The sequence below is a fragment of the Liolophura sinensis genome, chromosome 1 (assembly GCF_032854445.1).
Source record: "Liolophura sinensis isolate JHLJ2023 chromosome 1, CUHK_Ljap_v2, whole genome shotgun sequence".
NCBI lineage: Eukaryota > Metazoa > Mollusca > Polyplacophora > Chitonida > Chitonidae > Liolophura > Liolophura sinensis.
In genome coordinates, this window is record NC_088295.1 from 41,172,128 (window position 1) to 41,192,443 (window position 20,316).

At 37.3% G+C, this 20,316-nt stretch overlaps 1 protein-coding gene across 3 annotated transcripts in view; it reads left to right on the top strand.

Moving 5' to 3' along the window:
* The window catches only part of LOC135468842 (sodium-independent sulfate anion transporter-like), a 53,936-nt gene that overhangs the window by 17,915 nt on the left and 15,705 nt on the right, over positions 1 to 20,316 (top strand). For all 3 annotated transcript variants that reach the window (XM_064747297.1, XM_064747306.1, XM_064747313.1), the window contains 4 exons: positions 16,984 to 17,151; positions 17,743 to 17,845; positions 18,509 to 18,713; positions 19,255 to 19,340. In XM_064747297.1, coding sequence (XP_064603367.1) covers positions 16,984 to 17,151; positions 17,743 to 17,845; positions 18,509 to 18,713; positions 19,255 to 19,340 — 562 coding nt within the window. The remainder of the gene's footprint in view (positions 1 to 16,983; positions 17,152 to 17,742; positions 17,846 to 18,508; positions 18,714 to 19,254; positions 19,341 to 20,316) is intronic.

Genomic DNA, 20,316 nt, shown 5'->3' on the forward strand with positions numbered 1-20,316 from the left:
TGCAATTTGCTTTATCAACCTGCCAAGCTCTCTTTCAGACAATTTGTACCTTTCATCTAAAATCGATCAATTCACACTTTTTGATTGTTGAACGGTTACAATTCAGTGCGATAAATCACTGCTTTATCTGGCCATTGAGATTCTCCTATCTGCTTTTATCACGCATACACTTTAGAACACTCAATTATCTTACGTGTATGTGCTTATACCTTAGTTCAGCCCAAATTTGCTCAGGAATATACTAGCATCACTGTAATGATCAGATATATCCTGTTTAATTTTGCGTATTCTTATTCCTGGATCCAGCACTAGTATACATGCCTTGGTTCAGTTAATACACCAGGATGTTCTTCCAGTTGGGGACGGGAGATTTTTCAGTTTGGAAAAACACAAAAAAAATAAGCGTAAATTCTCCATAGCTGCAGCATTCCTCAAAAAGTTGATGTCTTGCACGCAGTCCTCTAGTTTAAGGCGAATTTAAGGTGAAATGTTTAGATGCAAAAATTTGAAAGTGTTCAGAGATGAGGTGGCAAAAATTTGAATATGTTTAAAGATAATATGGTAAAAATTTGAACATGTTCAAAGACAGGATGGCATAGATTTCAACATGTTCACTGATAGGATGGAAAAAATTTGAACAGGTTGAAAGATAAATGTAAAAAAATTTAACCAACCAACTCTTTACGACTGTATGCTTTAACCCTGATAACACCTCCAGAAATGAGAGGCCTGGTCCATATAGATAGACTGATGGTCAGAGTGAATTATTGAACTGTTCGCCGCAGTTAAGAATAAAAAAACCCACTCATTTCACTCTCAACTTCCAGTTATATGCTGAATCTACTGCTTACACATGTACTGAGCGATTGATCCATGGTCAGTGACCAGATTCATAAGCATGTCAAGGCAAAGTTGGAAAATTCCCAGAATCCTGCCTTTGCTGTTGGCTGACTGGTTTTCAGCTTTCTCCTTTATCCACACAACACTGACCATGCATATTTAGCCCCATTCTTGAATTCTTGGATAAGCCTTTGACAACAACAACTGAGGTTGGGCTGTTTGCCTGATCATTTGGCCTCTGACCTGCCTAATGCCTATGTACATGAAATGGCGAAAATGAAGACATGTCCAAGCCTTTGTTCTCTTAAAGCTGTTTTACATTACTAGGTTTTTGAAAGAACGTATGTTACGAAAAAGGTAGTTAACTTTGCATTGTCAAGGGTAAGGTTCTAGATTAGGGCTAATGTGAGGTCAAAGACACACCATTTGAGTGAAAACAGTTACATCTTCATATATTAAGATGATATGGTATTGTGAACATCTGAATATGTCGTTAACAACAGTTTTTCGTTTGATTTTTAGGTAGTTTTTTTTTTAAAAATGGTAAAAACACGAATGCAAATGTAAACTTGGTAGCAGCAGGTCAATACATGTGATGTGTTAATATATACCAATACCATTTGGTTAAAACTCACAAGCACTAGAGCTGCCTTTGTAAGTACAGTCTTTAAAGTGGTTTTTCAGTGAGTATCACTTTACAATCCCCTTTCACTTTTGTTTCTGGTTTTGATGTAAAATGGTGACTTTTTTTACGGACATATAAATGATCTTTTCTGAGCAGCTATTTTACATATACCTTTATTCAGATACTTGGTATCCACTCACCTGTCCAATCTTACTATGTGCCCTGCATAAAATTGGGTGATTTACAGCATGACTGGGATAAGGATTGTTTAAAATCAGTCTTATAATTAGCGTGTTATTATTCTGGAATGTCTGACAGGAAAGAAAGTCTTCAGAAGGACACGTGAACAGTTTGGGCCATGTTTCCGTCCACAACAGGTGGCCAGCTTGACCACTGTCCAAGGTCTTTAGCAGGCCGCTGACCATTTCCTTTTTCCGCACAGCCTTGCACAAGATCCCACAGTTTTTATTTGTGGGTACAGTAAATATCCATATGTACAATTACAAATCATCATTTTTTAATGTTCAACCTATTACATTTCTTCACTGGATTCTGAAGAATTGTTTTACTCTATATTTCTGTCAAACATTACATTGACTTTTTTTAAAAATTGAATTTGAATCTTTAAAATGAATGAATAAGTTTGAAATGAGTCCTGTGTGTTTTTGAGAGGTTGAAGATAGAATCTAATTTTTATGACAGATATTAGTAGTGGCGAAAACAAAGAATTACATTTTTCTCCCAGTTTTTTGGATTTTTTGGCATTTCACCAGTGCTCTAAAAGTGTTCTTCTTAAAGAATAATAGAATCAAATTACAGAAGTACATCGCTGACCAGAGAGGATTGAAGTTGGCAGCTAGCCACTTTAACCATGTTTGAGAGTGTGCAACCTTTTGTTAACACATTGTGCTCAGTGAGGAGGAAGTTAAGAATATCCAATGGTAAGATTCTAATTTTTTATTTTTTTTTAAACTGGGGACATTGTGGGTGAGGTTGATAGCTTGCCAGCACGGTGCAATGGCCCAGGAGTCTCACCAGTGTGGTTGCTCTGAGTTCAAGTCTAGCTCATGCTGGCTTCCTGTCCAACCTGCCAGCAACCTGCACATGTTCCTGGGTTTCCCCGGTTTCCTCCTACCATAATGTTGGCATTCATCATATAAGTGAAATATTCTTGAGTACGGCTTGACACACCAATCAAATAAATAAATAAATAAAATTTTTTTCACTGAAACTGCTTTTATCTCTAGTAAATAGTGAAAAGTCTGATATTTGTGGTTTGAAACTTGATAGCTCTCTTATTCTCTGATTTTAAGTTAATTAAGTGGGTAGGATTCATGTGGAATTCATTATTCAAGTCTGATTTCCTGTGAAATTTAATTTCAGGATTATTATCAGTTCTCTGCTGTTATACATGTGTAAGGTACAGGAATAGTTTAATTTGATTTCTTTTTTGTGACAAACTTTTCAAGCACTTGACATTTTTGTTGAGATTTTTACATTCTGATATAACGTTTAAAATTGATTTTTAACTCTATGGGTTTTATGAGTTTACACCGAAAAAAATGTATCACGAAGTATAATATTAATAAATGTAGGCAGTGATATTAATTAACAAGGGAGTGGTTTATAAAGCCTAAAATAGTTTGACCCAGGAACACACTGAGGATTTTAATTGCTTAAAACATTTAAATCCTGACTTCATAGACATGATTGGACCAAAATAAAGTGCAAAACAATGGGCAAGTGTGAACCTTTTTTTTTCCAGTCTGCTTTTTAAAACTGCAGTCTTAGATCAGTTGTCAACTGTGTAAAAGGTTAATAAAGGGGTTTGTTGTTGTTGAACATGTCTGTGCGTAACCTGTGTATCATGAACTAAGATGTTTTTCGTGCTGATTACTGCTATGCCATTGTCTCGCTAAAATAACTCGTTAACAAGTCTTAGCCTCCCCTGGAGAAGGTCTCAGAGGTTAAGTAAAGACTTTGGAAATTAAATTAAGAGTTGAAAAAAAACAAGAAAAACAAGAATTGACGGATTTGAGCATTGTGTTTGATTGGGGGGCTATGTTAGAAGAGGAACTTGGCCAGTGATACAGCTGGCTGGGTCGTGTGCTGACCACATTCCCTGTTAGGAGAAGAAAGTGTCGCATTAGCATTCAGCACAGTCATATAGCAACAGGTAACAGCAACCACTGCAACAGCTGTCATGAAGTCTGAGACGTTGCCAGAGAAATCAGGTACCATTCCTACCAATGGAGTGCTGAACCATGGATTCCAGGCAGGAAATGAGGTTTTGTCTGCCATAAGTAAATGCAGGTCAGGTGAATTTTCGTTTAGACACATTGTGTTAAATCTGTCAACCTGCATGTTCATTTGAACAGAATTTGCATGTTTTACAATGGAGATCTTTTTGACTGACCTACAATTATTATGACACATTTGTGATTTCATTGAAGAATATTTTTTAACACATATTTAGCTTGTTATTAGAATGTCTGCCTTCATTATTTTAATAATTTGTGGTTAAATGTTTCACAATCCCGCAAGAATGACTTTGGAAGATATTGTGGTTTCTTGGTTATGTTAGGAGCTTTTATTGGTTCAGTTAATAACTTGTAATTACATACATGATCTTAATTACTTTTAGGAATTATTGTTTATATATTTATTTATTTACTTTTTTTTATTTGATTGATGTTTTACGCCGTACTCAAGAATATTTCACTTATACAGCCTGCATTATAGTAGAAGGAAACCGGGCCCCGGGAAAACACGCGACCATCTGCAGAATTTGTTAATATTTAGGTTCATTGCATTATTGTATGTAATATACTGGCCCGGATAGCACAGTTGGTAGAGCGTCCGCTTCGGGACCGGTAGATCCAGGATCAATCCTTGATCGAGTCACACCTAAGACTTTAAAAGAGGAAGTTGTAACTTCCTCGCTTGGCGTTCAGCATGAAGGGGATAGTGCAACGACTGGTTGACCCATATCAGTATAATGGCTCGGGCGGGGCAGCTTACTTGCCTTCGGTAAGTCGTCTCAGTGAAGCAGTACTAAATAAAAGAGCGGTGGAAATCCGTCCTGCAACAAGGAGGCACATTACACGTACATGCACCCTAATGATTCCTTCATCGTCATATGACTGAAAAATTGTTGAGTACGACGTTAAACCCCAAGCACTCACTCACTCACTTGTATGTAATAAATCAGATCTTTTCAAAAAAAGTAAAAAATTTAGATATAAATATGCAGCCATATTAACATTTTTGAATGAAATTTGATACATTTTATTTGAATTTTTGCTTTCTTTGTTCAACTTTCCAACTTGATTGAATTGTTGAGATAAACTTATATCAAAACTACCGTACCTGTACTCTACATTATACTAGCATGCTTATTTGGATATGGCTTTTGTTAAAAGAGGCTTATGTACCAGAGACTTTGGGCAAAAATCGATCAGTAGAAGGTATATGAGTAAGATAAGACAGAGTGGAATATTTATTATTTTAGAACAGTCCAAATAATTTCATTTTTGCAAATCATCTGTTACCTTTCAGAATCATTAATAAAATTCTTAAAATTTATAGTCTTTTTTACACCATACATAGTACAGGTATAAGTCTGATGAAAGTGAAAGGCAGTAAATTGAGCCATTCTTATTAAATGCAGAAAATTTTATTTGTTTAGCGAATATGGATTTTTGCCAAAAATTTCTGGCGTAGCCTGTTTAACCATTTCTTAAGGGTTTTTCATTCTGAACTTAAGTTATTCATCGATTACTCATTTGTCTATGAGAATTAGTATTGTTAGTGTTTTTCTAATCATTCAAACCTTTGTTGCAATTAAAGACTAACATCTTAATAATTGTACTACTCTTACATTGAAGCTAAAGAGACCCAGTCAGGTGCCAATTGAGCCAAGGTCTGAATTAGAATATTTATGGTATTAAATATTATAAGTCATAGCGTCCATAGAAATCCCAGCAAATTTGTCCTCATCACTGATGTTGACACAGGGATTGTCAATGTTTCTTTCCTTCTTAGGGGTTAATACCTGTTTTTCTTTTCCAGAAATCTGTGGCTAAGGACCACAACATGTGCAAATTCACATCAATTTAGTGGTCAACCCTTCAAAAACCAGACTAAATTATTTCCTTGTTCAAAAATATTGCAGGGTATCTAAATATCTGCTACCCAGCAAAGAGCAGTGCATCTGTGAACACATGTCTGTGTGAAGTTTCGTACATGTATAATGCATGCTTTGGTCTACCTACAAAGAGTATTTTAAGAATGAATATCTGTCTGTCTGTCAGTCTGTTATTAATCCCCTACCAGTACTCGATCCTTCATGCTAGTTTAAAAGACTGAAATTTTTTTTTTTTTTTTTTTTTTTTTTTTTTTTTTTTTTATATTAAATTGAAACTTCAAATTTGTACATGGCTTCACCAGGACAAGTTACAGATCAAGTTTGAGTTTCAGACCCCACATCCAATTTGGACAAAATTTTTATGTGGCCATTTTCCAAATATTTTTTCGCAATGGTTCACTGTATTGAATTTCAACAGTATAGGGTTGTTCCATCCATCTTGAACAAAATTATGGCCATTTTTTTGTTCTGTTCAGACACAGTTATTGTTCTGATGACTCAAACCAGTCAGGGACATGTATTGCTTCGCAGTAGTCATGTTTGCTTGTATTACAGAATGAAGGATCTTTGAATGCAAGGTAATGTAGTGAAGATTAGCACTTATGAAGATATGTGTAAACAGTAATACATGTTAGGTGTACTAAGGCTTTAGGGTACTTTCCATGTGGTTGTAGTTGTACCCTGTATGGATTCATCTCAGTACAGATGTTGCCCGAAGCTTAAAAGAAAATCTTTCCATGTTAAGAGCCTAAGACCTACATACAAAATAAAATGGTAATATTGTTTGTTTGTTTATTTATTTATTTATTTATTTATTTATTTATTTATTTCATTGGTGTTTTACACGGCACTGAAGAATATTTGTCTTACCGGTATATAACGGAGGCCAGCGTTATGGTGGGAGAAAGGCAGGCAGAGCTCAGGTAAAGACAATTAACATATGCAGGTTGCTGCCAGACCTTAACAGGTACAGCCAGTGAGGAAGCCAGCCTGAGCTGGACTCACTGTGACTGCATTGGTGAGAGGCTCCTGGGCCATTGCACAGCACTAGAATGCCAACAATCTCTGGCATGGAGGCCCCTTGACAATATTAAAATGAGTGTGTGCAGTTGTAAGTTTGGATTGATGGTAAACACTGGACTCGTTCACCTACCTGTGATTGGCTGGTATTCATGCAAGACATGCACAGTAGAATACAGCCCATACTATTTAAAGCACAATTGTGTCATTTGCTTTGTATCACTTCCACCATTAGACAAGCTTGACATTTGGAGCGTGTACGACTCACATAGGCTTGTTAAAGTCTTAGGCTCACCAATGTGCAGAAATTTTTAATCAGCATTCATCAGTAATATTGTGCGTTTCAGGTGTTGGTTAGAATCATTTTATGAAGGCTGTAGCTAAAGATAATGAATGTGTATAAATTAAGTATTATTAGAAACAAAGGCTGAGGGTTTTGGTTTTTTGTGACATCACTCACTGCCTCATGACCCTGACTCCAGTGACCTTGACATTGTTCAAGATTTCTGTACAAAGGAGTATGTGTGCAGCCAAGTTTATTTTTATTTTGCTTCAACCTGTAAATCATAATGTTTTGATGTCAGTCACCATGCTGTGTGACATGAAGGAAGTACTCTCATGTTAAGGTATCATAAAACCCCAGATTGATAGCTCTCAAACAATAATTCTTGTACAAGTCCTTGATTCCAAAACAGATTTAAATATGTTGTGAAGAAAGTCCGCTCTTACCAATTGCAGGTTAATAGGACATCCTACTTACTGCATTTTGGATCATGGGTTATTCGGTTAAATGGTGCAAACAAACAGTGCCCAGAATTTATTGATGGTAAATCTAGGTGCAACACTATAAAGTACTGTAATGAAAATGTTCAAACTGGCAGGTGACATGATTAAGGTAAGACTTACTGTACATCCTCAACCTTTTTGCATGTTGGCAAGGTGTTTATTCCAGCATATCCTGAAGGCATTATCCTGTGTTTACTTATAAAATTATGTTTTCGTGAAGCCGAAACTGGCTGATTCAAAGTGTGCATAAATTGCAGTGAAATTTGCGCTTTCATGTGCGAAAAAGTTCAGGACTTTTTTTAGCGTAATATTTTTGGTTGTATATTAAACATTGAATATTTGCATTGAACTCAGAAACAATCGGAAAGCAACAAAAATTATGCATAAAAATTTTACCACAGTATTACGAGTTCGTTCTCTGAAAACTTCTTAGAACTAACAGTCTTATGTAATGAAAAAAAATTAATTTGTTAACATTTGAAAGCATCAGATGACGTAGACAAAAAAAAAAAGAAAAGAAAATAAAAACAGCCAATTCTGCTTTCAGACTGATTGTGAATTGATCAGAGACCACATGGAGCTAGGCACAACCACAGCTTAAATTTGTTCATTGTTTAACCTGTTAAGAGAATTAATCAAATTTTCTCCGGTCCTATGTGGGGAAAGTCTGCCAGCACCTGCGGGTTGTCGTGGATTTCCTGGGCTCCTGCCTCTAAAATGTTGGTTGTTGTTGTATAAGTGAAATATTCTTGAGCACAGCATAAAACATCAATCAAATAAATAAAGAAATAAATAAGTTTTTCCAGTTTTAAACATAAGCTTTTGCTTGTAATGTGTTTTAACCACCATTTGGCCCTTTGTGGTAATTAAAGCTGTCAAGAAGGCAAAAAGAAAGATAAGACATGTCTTTTCTGATTACATGTGTGATACTCTAAATTAATCTAACATTTCCAAGTCTCAAAAAGATGTGTGAAAAGAAATATGAAGCTAGGCTCCAATTCACAAAACTTTTATAGAAAGTTTGTACATATAATTGATTTCAGCACACTAGTGTTAATAAAATAAACAATGAGAATGATTTACAGTGCAGTGTTCTGTAAAAGATAGAGGACAGACTTCCTTGATGTGGAGAATGTGGGGCAAACTTCTCCAGCCATATTTAATCAGAACTGTTATGCAAGTTGTGTTGTACTATGTAGGTCTCCACTTTTCTGGTGTTTTGTGGCTCTGGACATATTAAACATTGATCTATTATCATATATAGTAATTTTAATGTGTGTGATCTTCTTTATGTGGAAGCTGATTAGTTCTACTGTTTTGGAGCATCTGCTGTCAACTTTCAAGTTGCACTTGCTGTTTATCAGTCACCATAAAGCAAGGCTGTGTCTTGTTGTTTACAACAAGACACTGTTTACAACAAGACACTGGTGTTACTGATTACTGGTGTTTGATCTGTCATTTGCTTGTTAATTATTGTCTGATCACTGTATAAGTTTTACGGGTTATGTCATTGCTTGAAATGGTTCTGCATTCAATTAAATGTTTGCTTTCCAGGATTCCAAGGTCATCATGATTTTTATGCATATTTAGAAATCTTTTCAAGTTAAATCAGGTGATAAATGTGATAGAATTTTGTAGTAAACACATCACAGAATGTATGTCTGTTCTAAGGAACTATTTGGCTGCTTCATATACTTGTAGCTTTTAGAATTTAACACTTTAAGGAGAAAAATAAAACATGTTGACATTGTTTGGCTTTGTTCTGCGTGAAAACTGACTTGTAGCAATTGGGTCATTGTTAGCACGAGTGCTGAATGTCAGATATTCAGAGAATCTAGAACAAAACTGTTTTCCAAAGATGTCAAGCTCACCATTAATTATTTACGGCGTCTAAAATACTTGGCAAAGATTAGAAAAAACATTTGATGATCCCTTTGCTTTGAGGAAGGCCACATTGAGTAAATATGTCTGTTGACTGTTCTAATATTAGGTGGTAGACCTGTATATACTGGTGTTAATTCTAATGCTCCCTGACTATCAGTTAATTAACGAAAAAGTTACACTCTATCTGTTTCAGCCAAGTAGACCTTGACATAGTTAACAGCTTTAGGAGTGTAGTCGTAAGTTTTAATACTCAGGTAAGAAAGAATAGCACTTTTTTTTTGCAGTCAGTAATGAATTCAGTGTCATTTCTGATATAAGCAAAATAAACAAACACACATGCAAAAGAAGAATAAAAAACTATTGAAACATATAAATAAAAATTTAAATTTTGAGCTATATACCACATTTCTATGTACCAAGTAGGCTATAATTTTTAATTAACCTGGGGTTTTCTTTCTATTAAATGAGCTAATACAAATCATTACCTTTACTATTTTAAAGCACAAATTTTTAATTATCTCTGGAAACACCACAGTAGTTGTTGAGACTGATGAGAGTCACATATAGTATTTCAAAACACCTAAATCTGTTATGATTGAGATAATATCCCAAAGAACTCCAGAAAGGCAATATAATTATACTTTATAAGTATTGTACATGTGATTTCATTATTTCCAAACACTAAAAATAGAATAGTTGGTTTGACTTGAGTTTAATAGGTTATCATGGGTTACAGAATACCATATATGTTGTAATGGATTTAAGTATGAAATCTTTTTGAACTTTATAACTAGAGTGATGACCTAAAGTGAGGTCATATGGTGGCCATTGCGATTTTTTGCAGACAAGGTCATGGTGCGAGGCCTTAATTGAAACTAGGTATATGGTCACAGATGTGAAAGAACACAAACCCTGGTTGTGTGTAGTGAAGTTTAATTTGCTGTAAATGCAAGTCAATAATAACATCTCATGTTTGTCATATTACAGTATTAGGTCATTCATTGATCTCTCTGTCCAGGTAACTTGTTGGTATTATCACTGTATTTAGCTAAAGAACTGCAGTAATAGAATGTGCTGACTATTTGTGTGTACCACCAAGAGCAGAAGCCTATTGAGTCCCATTGCTTTGTGATTTAATTATTAGGATCATTATTGTATTTGAAATATTGCTTCACCTAAGATTTTGAAATAATAAATTTATTTTGATAAAAAAACCTACTGGCCTCCATGGCTGCAATAACCCAGGAGCCTCTCTCCTCGCTGTGCTCAGTTTTCTCCCACCATAAAGCTGGCCGCCATTGTATCAGCGAGATGTTCTTGAGTATGGCATAAAACACCAATCAAATAAATAAATAATCAAAACTATGGTTGATATCAATGTCTGTTATGTTCACTCTGCTGTGAATCTGGGCGTATCTGGAGGAGGTTTTGAAACTTCATTGTATACAGATTTGTATGAATCCAGGTTTCTGAGAAGTCTGAATATCAGTGGCTGATGTGGGGCAATTGAGTAATGTTCCATCTCTTCAAAGCCATATACGCTTATATTTAGTTATAAGGTAATGTGCAAACCATTCAAGGCTAGACGTCAGTACAAGTGAGTGTACCTCACATACATGTAATTTATTTGCTAGACAGTCATTACTATTTAATTATAATATGAAAACCAGATAAGGCCTCACCAAGCACTCGGCAAGCCCCTCAGGAACATACTAAGTAATGCACTAGGCATTCAGGACCTCAGCTAAGTAATATGGAAGCCTTTCAGGATCTTGGCTGAGTAATGTGCTAACATTCTGAGGGACATCAGGTGTGTAAAATGGAAGCCATTCTGGATCTCAGCTATAAAGCAATGTGCTGACTATTTAGGATCTCAGCTAAGTAAGGTGCTAGCCATTCAGGATCTTAACTGAGTAAGGTGCTAGCCATTCAGGATCTCAGCTAAGTAAGGTGCTAGCCATTCAGGATCTCAGCTAAGTAAGGTGCTAGCCATTCAGGATCTGAGCTGAGTAAGGTGCTAGCCATTCAGGATCTCAGCTAAGTAAGGTGCTAGTCATTCAGGATCTCAGCTGAGTAAGGTGATAGCCATTCAGGATCTTAACTGAGTAAGGTGCTAGCCATTCAGGATCTCAGCTAAGTAAGGTGCTAGCCATTCAGGATCTCAGCTAAGTAAGGTGCTAGCCATTCAGGATCTGAGCTGAGTAAGGTGCTAGCCATTCAGGATCTCAGCTAAGTAAGGTGCTAGTCATTCAGGATCTGAGCTGAGTAAGGTGCTAGCCATTCAGGATCTCAGCTAAGTAAGGTGCTAGCCATTCAGGATCTCAGCTAAGTAAGGTGCTAGCCATTCAGGATCTCTGCTAAGTAAGGTGCTAGCCATTCAGGATCTGAGCTGAGTAAGGTGCTAGCCATTCAGGATCTCAGCTAAGTAAGGTGCTAGCCATTCAGGATCTCAGCTGAGTAAGGTGCTAGTCATTCAGGATCTGAGCTGAGTAAGGTGCTAGCCATTCAGGATCTGAGCTGAGTAAGGTGCTAGCCATGCGGGATCTCAGCTGAGTAAGGTGCTAGCTATTCAGGACATAAGTGTGATGTGCTAGCCATTCATGACATCAATGTGATGTGCTAACTATTGTGTTGGCCTTTCAGGACATCATTAAGTCATATGCTATCCATTCATAACCTCAGCTAAATAATGTGCTTGCTGTTCAAGAGCTCAGAATATAATATGCTTGCCATTCAGGAACTCGAGTAAGCAATGTGCAAACTGTTAAGGACCACAATTTGGAAGCTATTTGTGATCACAATTGGTAATTTACAGCAGTTGCACTAGGAATAATTGGTGGGTTGATGTCAGCTCTATTCATTGTAACAAAAAATGGTAATCTAAAGATCCATCAATGTGGGTGGCCTAAATTAGAATGCCTTGATTTATCCATCTGTTTCTGTACATGTAAAAAGCATAATTGCCTGCTCAGAGGCATACAAATTGCCTGCTCAGATGCATACAAATTGCCTGCTCAGGTGCATACAAATTGCCTGCTCAGGTGCATACAAATTGCCTGCTCAGGTGCATACAAATTGCCTGCTCAGATGCATACAAATTCCTGATGTGACAGGTGGAATCATACATTAGATCTACTGATCAGCAAAAATTGGTGAACTGACCAGAGTCCGTTTCAAAGCCGACCTTCCCCAGTCCAGCAAATCTGAGCTAGTGTAACTGCAGCTGTGTTCATTATTGTGCCAACTATTCAGGATGACACTCATTAATCACTCTCAATAATAGTAATGTGTGTGTGTAAGAAGTCGACGAGCAAATGTGCAAACAAATGAGGACTAGATTAAGTTGCGTGTAGTTCTTCTGTAGTGATCCCGTGATCTACGGGCCTACTTTTCCCCACTTATGTGCCCATATGAACAACATAACCTTTGAACCTCATTTGTATGATTTATCCAGGTGCACAACAAGAGGGTTCCATCCACCAATACTCAAGCTAGAGTACTCCTAGATGACCTTGTAACCTTGACGTTTGGGATTATTTACTTTATTAAGATTATTGATTCTGTGGTTCTAACTTGTTTAATAACCAAATGAGCTTAAAGATGTAGTTTTGGTAGTATAGCTGGATGTTATAATTTTTCAATTAAGGGTATATGTTAGACCTTGCTCTAGTGGTTAGAAGTGCTTGAAATTCAATGGTTGGGATACATGAGGTACAGGCTCAAAACCTGATTTGGACAAGGATTTTGTAGATTTCTCTCTCAGTGGGCCTTGATACCTCCCACCAATGCAGTTGCTGAGAGCTGAAGTCCAATTCAGGCTGACTTCCTGTCCAGTTGTACATTGGAAAGACTGTCACCAACAAGTGGATGGTCATGAGTTTCCCCTTGGCTCTATCGGCTTTCCTCCCAACCGTCATATAAGTGAAATTTTCTTGGGTACAGATGAAAACACTAATCAAACCAAAAAAACCAAAAAACAATTAAAAACAATTTAATTGCACCTTGGTGGCAATAAGTGGTAGACTATGCCTTTGTCACATATATCTGTAGTTACATTTGAGAAAGTTCATCACTAACTTGCCAGAGGTCATGTGGTTGACCCCAGGCATGCCTGTTTCCTTCGCCATAAAATTCTTGATTGTGACATTAAACAATAATCAAATGTATAAAGGTTCCTCCATGGCCAAGGGGTTATAGTGACTCAGGAGCCTCTCACTAACACAGTAGCTGTGAGTTTGTCCAGCTCCTGCTGGCTTCCTCTCTGGTCATATGTGGGAAGGTCTGTCAGTAACCTGCAGATGGCTGTGGGTTTTCTTTTTGCTCTACTTAGTTTCCTTCCATAATGCTGGCTGCCATTGTATGAGTGAAGTATTCTTTAGCATGGCATAAAACACCAATCAATCCACTAAATAAATAAATGAAATATATAAATACAGGCAAAAAAAAGGCATGGAAATTGCTGAATTCAGAGCTTGCACATCTGTTTTTATTCCTCTCTTATTATGCAATTGTATTCTTTAATTAAGAATATGTTTTCTAGTGCAGCTTTTGCTCTCATCATTATGTATACTTAACATATGCCCAGTATGGGCTACAGTAAGCGGTTAATGACGGCAGACCTCGGTATCTACTCAGAAACTAGTGAAAATTCCGGAATTCAGCTATTGCAGATCTATTTTTATTCCAACATAATTATGTAAGTGTTCATGTTCTCTTAACATGAAATTGCTTTCAGAATAGCAAAGACTTTGTAACAGGGAAAGGAAAAAAAAATTTTAGAAATGCAGTGTAAAACAGCGAGGAAAGATGCCTGCTAAGGATAGGAATAACCTTGTCACTTTCATTTCATGACGTGTTAGCATGATGTAAATAGCTGACACGCATAGAATGAAGGGTCCACACCACTGGCCTTTGATGTTTTTGTTTTTGTTGTTTTAAAAAACCTTTGTATACTTTGTAACAAAGCATAGCTTCATGATGTACAGACAGAGTGCATGAACTTACACAGAACAGCTATTTCCTTTAAAACGTCGTGCTTGGCCCGGTTTCTTCCCACCATAACATATGTGAAATATTCTTGAGTATGGCATAAAACACCAATCAAATAAATAAATAATTCAGTCCCTTAGAACATCTCAAGTAATTATGGTGTATTTATTCCAGAAATTTCCCACCTTTAAACCTTTGATAGGCATTGGATATTAGATTTTCCGCTGAGAGGAAGAAATGGAAAAGCCCTGCAACAGAAACAGATTTTTTGATAGTTTATTCCATGAAAACCACTAGTTTTTTTGTAATAGTACGGAATGATGTATGTTACAAAATGGATGGCATAGTGAAAAGAAAAAAAGAACCTTTCTTTCTATAAATTAAATAGATTGTCGGATTTATTAGCAGTCAAAAGTAGCTAGTTTCACCTTACCAGTAATAGCATTTCCATGTGTGCATAAAGTGGTCTGTTCTGAAGTCTAACACCATGGTGATATACAGGTATGCCCATCAAATTCCTTGCTAACGTCAGACTGTCCTATGTTCATCAGGTGTGGGTTTGACACCATGGTGATATACAGGTATGCCCATCAAATTCCTTGCTAACGTCAGACTGTCCTATGTTCATCAGGTGTGGGTTTGGATGGGGGGGGGGGGGTGCCGGGGTGGGGTGGTGTGGGAGGGTTAGCTTTGTATAAACTGGCTGACATATCCCTCCCCCTCTTCCCCCACCACCAACACAAACACACAGGCACTAATGTGCAGTTGAGGTGCTTGTCTGTAGTGGTACATCTAACATACACATTGATCAGTGGGTGGGTGGTGAAGTGGGGTGCTGCTTATGTGGAATGGTATTGTCTTGAACAGTTGGGGTTCCAATAACTGGTCAGAACTTGACCAGAGCCAAGCCAGTGGTCAATAAAAAAAAAAAAAAACACCATATGGAGCCTGCCTGTGTTTTCTGGTCACTCTATGGCTTGGCTATATGTCCTGTCTATGGTCAGCTGTTTGTCCATGAATCACTAGGAGAGGGGAACCTGTCCAGCTGCCAAGTCACTATCCCAGCTTTATTTATAACACTTACTAATCATTATCAATACCAAAAACGATTGTCTTGACGTAAAACAAGTTTTTTCCAAGCCAGACTAATACTAATACAAAGGCAGATTCTGACAGAGAAAGTTTGTCTACATGTAGAAGTGTCTGTTTTGGATAGTTAATGTGACGTGCAATTAACCGAGTTAGTTATGGCAGAGATCAGCCCTTTAAGCTGGGAACCAAAGACGAATGGTGTTCATGCAAATGGGAATGGGTAAGTTATTAAGGTGTATAGTGAACTAAGGTGTGTTTCACATTATGTGCTCCACAAAGCATTTGTTGGTGATATTGCAAGGTTTTTGTGACTTTTCACATCTGGGGGCTGTTTCTCTAAGGGGTCATAACGTTGTGCTGCCCTTATCACCATGTTGTGGCATACTGAGGGCATATGTCCCCTTGGTAATTACGACTGGCGTAACCTTAAGACTCTTTTGAGAAACAGCTCCCAGGTTTTATGTACATGTACACATTTATGTACATTTATGTGTACATGTAAACCATATATTTTCAACATCTTAAGTGCATTACTAACATGTAAATTTTTGTCAAGTTCTTAGTTTCTAGAATGATGAAACTTCTTATAAACAATGGGTATTTGCAAGTAACTGTTAAATAAATTAACATGAATTTAGACTTAATGACGTCACTTTTGGAGATAGCACATGAAGGAGTAAGATGCTTATCAATGTAACTTTCTATACACATTTTACATGAAGTTGTATGCAGAACGGAGACTTTATTTCTTTTTTTTCCCGATTGTTTGACATATTCAGGAAGCTATCACATACTTAATTTAAATGAGCGTAACCTTGAGGTTTTATGGGTATAGAGGAAACTGGAGAGCCAGGGGTAAACCACCACCATTGACAAGTTACTTGTCTGTACAGACATGCACCACATATGAATGATTTAGAATAGTGGTCTTCACTGGTAAAGAATGCAGTCGTGTGTCCAAGTGATTGAAAGAGAATGTCAAATCTCTCTTCCACTTGATCATGACGTGTTTATATATATGAACTAATTCATGACTTGCTTGATCAGTATGTTTTTGAAATTAATAAATTAAATTTTGGGATATGACTGGCTTGACAGAATGTATTGATTGTCCATTGCAGAACATTTTTTTTGTATCATGCTTTTGCCTGTCTGTTTGTATTTCTGTTCATCTGTATCCTTTCGTGGCATGTCTGAGTTATGACTTCAGGCTTTGTATATTTGCAGATTTAACTTTTGGTACATGCAGGTACATAAATATAGAGGTGATGATTGGTAGTGTTTTGAATTTGTTCATTTCTGCAGTTGACGTGGTAACCATGTTGCTGATTTTCGCTTTATATCCCCTATTATTGTTATAGTCAAAGCTATAACTCCAGTTGTTTTGCATGTGCAACTTTAACGTGTGGTGGATACATAGATAACAGAAGTGGCCATGAGACATACCATTCTGCATTGTCAGGGAAACCATATTGCCAATTTTTGATGTGACAGATAAATCTCATTACTAAAAAATAAAAGGCAGGAAAGTTGGTGCTATTTGGTGATATTAGATATGCTAGCATACTTCTAAATTAGTATTTGCTCATTTTTATTCCAGCATGTCCAAGAAGAATGGGAAGATCCCAGAGGGCCCTGACCCACAGGAACTGAAAATAGGATGCTGTGCCAAAGTCAAGACCAAGGTCAAATCATCTGCCCATGAATGTTGTTCCATGGAAACCCTTAAAAGCAGGCTGCCTATAATAAAATGGCTTCCCAAATACACGTACGTCACATCAGTGGTCTTTTTTTCTGACTAAGTATATCAATTTACATCTTCCCATTTCCATTTCCATGATCTGTTGTTAATCCTCAACCTGTACCTCCATTTTCACAATCCTTAACATGTACCTTCATGTCGATAATCCTCAACATGTACCTCCATGTCTGTAATACCCAGCATGTATAATATAAATCCTCAACACCTAAATGGGGGGGTCTCCGTGGCTCAATTGGTTAGCGCGCTAACGCAGCGTAATGACCCTGGAGTCTCACACCAATGCGGTCGCTGTGAGTTGACGTATATGTAGGAAGGTCTGTCAGCAAACTGCGAATGGTCATGTGTTTCCCCCGGGCAGTGCCCGGTTTCCTCCCACCATAATGCTGGCTGCCAATCAAATAAATAAATAAATAAATAAATCAACATGTAAATGTGTATAATCCACAGCACACCTGTCCAGAGCCCCTGACATGATGTATACCTGTTTGTCTCCCCAGACATCCTCAGGGTGTGCATTTACATGTACCTCTGCAGCTATGAGACAATAACATGATACCAATATTTGCACTGTGTCTTACTTATATTTCTCTTTTACAGGTTGCTGGACCTGCAGTGTGATATCATAGCCGGGCTCACTGTAGGCTTGACCGTTATTCCTCAGGGTCTTGCCTATGCCAGAGTTGCACAACTTCCACCTCAGGTGCGTTCTACTGAAAGACTTGTCTTTAATAGCTATTATTCTTCAGTTTGATACATATACCCATATGTCTTAACATCTTATTGGAAATATATATGAAAGTTCTTGGTTTTGTAGAGAGAATATCTGCAGTTGGTAGTGGACATTAAGTTACGACTTGTTCAGATTCCAAATGATACATTCTTCGTAAGCCTCCAAAGCTGAACATAGATCAACTCACGATCGTCCAGGTTATGTAGACAGTCTTTTTACTGCCGTGTAAAGAATACAGCTTGTAGGTGCACGTAAAACAGCAGGTGCCCAGATGTCATGAATATCTTAACAACAATTCACTTGCTACATTTAGAGCGGTCGTTGTATAACTTAATTATATATTCAGATTCTAGAGTCTTTGTCCTCATTTTAATAGAATGCTGGTAAATGGAAACACCTCTGATTGGTTGCTGTTTGATATTTCAGTCTGGTAGTATAATTTTGAAAATTCTATGAAGCAAATTGCCTAAAATAGTAGGTTTGCATATAAGTACATTGCTGCAGAATGGAAGGTATCAGTGAATACCAGCATTGCCATCATGGTTTATAAACACAGACTCACTCATGCTGATGTCTCCTGCTTAGAATCATTCACTCATTGATCAGTTAATCAGGCATTTCATTTCTTTTCAGTATGGGTTATACTCTGCTTTCATGGGCTGTTTCCTGTACATCTTCCTTGGTACCTCCAAAGATATTACCCTAGGACCAACTGCGCTCATGTCTCTGATGACAGCTGCATTCGCTGCAACACCTGTTGCGGAAGATCCAACATTCGCCATCATTTTATGTCTCTTTTGTGGAATCATCCAGTTTACCCTCGGTATTTTGAAGCTGGGTGAGCTGGTATAATTGATTTACTTATAAAACTGACAGAAGTGTTTTTTTTAGCCCTCACTGGAGCATTGATCTAAAATTTCGCTTTTGGGATAACGCATGAACTTTATCGCTGTTTTAACTACACCACTGTGGGAGAGTATTTGCCAGGTATTTTAATAATGGAACAAAAAAAGTTTTCCTGTATCCAGATTATCTCCTCATTACAGTAAAATATACCTGAGTCAAGGGAGAACAACCAAGAGCATTTGGATTTCTTTAAATTATTTGAACACATAGCATATAATGTGCAACTGTAGGAGAACCTCAGAAATTTCCGTGTTCATTTAAGCATTAGGTTTTTTTTATGTCAAATGGAAAATGTATGTTTTGGTCCTATTGTAATGTAACTAAAATATGATGACCTCACTGGGTGAAATTAAAAAAATTAGAGCCTTTTCTAAGGTAGGTAAAAGGTTTTTCTTATGATGATACCGCTAACAAGTACATATTTTTGAGTAGTAGATCAACCAGCTATTAACTTTATTATCTCTGTTTTCCAGGTGTATTGGTCAACTTCATATCATTTCCGGTCATCAATGGCTTTACATCAGCTGCAGCCATCATTATTGCTGTCGGACAGATTAAGGTATTTTAAGATCCACATTCAAAAATGTAGTGATTTAAAACCAGGGTTACACGCACTAATATCTATTTTGTTGTAACATCTGATCACCACAGGGGGCCTCCGTGGCTCAGTTGGTAAGCGCGCTAGCGCAGCGTAATGATCCAGGAGCCTCTCACCTATGCAGGTGCTGTGAGTTGAAGTCCAGCTCATGCTGGCTTCCTCTCCGGCTGTACGTGGGAAGGTCAGCCAGCAGCCTGCGGTTGGTCGTGGGTTTCCCCTGGGCCCTGCCTGGTCTCCTCCAACCATAATGCTGACCGCCGTTGAAAACGGGAAATATTCTTGGGTACGGTGTAAAGCATCAATCAAATAAATAAATAAATCATCACCACAGTGCATGCTTCGCCGGTGTAATTTTTAAAATCTGATCACACTGTTGCTTTGGTGCTCTGAATTTCATAAGAAAGCCTAATGCATGTTGCACCCATGTGTTCAGGTCACACGCGAGAATTTTAGTATTATTACCAATACCTTCCTGTTGATATCAACGAGATTCTTTTCATCATAGCTTCAACCTTCAACCTTAATACAGTCCCTGTGGCAGGCTTTGTAAAATTTCTGATTTTATTTTTATCTACTATTTGTCGTGAAAAGTTGCCAGGGATTCTATTTTATGTTTTTTTTTTTCAAAATTATTTTTACCTTTTACCTGCATGTAAATCACGTCTGTTCAGTACACTGATTCCAGAGAGAGCCTGAGACTTGGCTTAGACTTGTGAATAAATAATGTAACCAGTATCATAATATCCGAGCATCATGGGATTAGCCATGAGAGCCTGAGACTTGGATTAGACTTTAGAATAAATAATGTAACCAGTATCATAATATCTGTGCACCATGGGATTAACCATGAGAGCCTGAGACTTGGTTTAGACTTACAAATAATGTAACCAGTATCATAAGGTCCAGTTTAAAGACTGTATTCATATTTGTGCTGCAG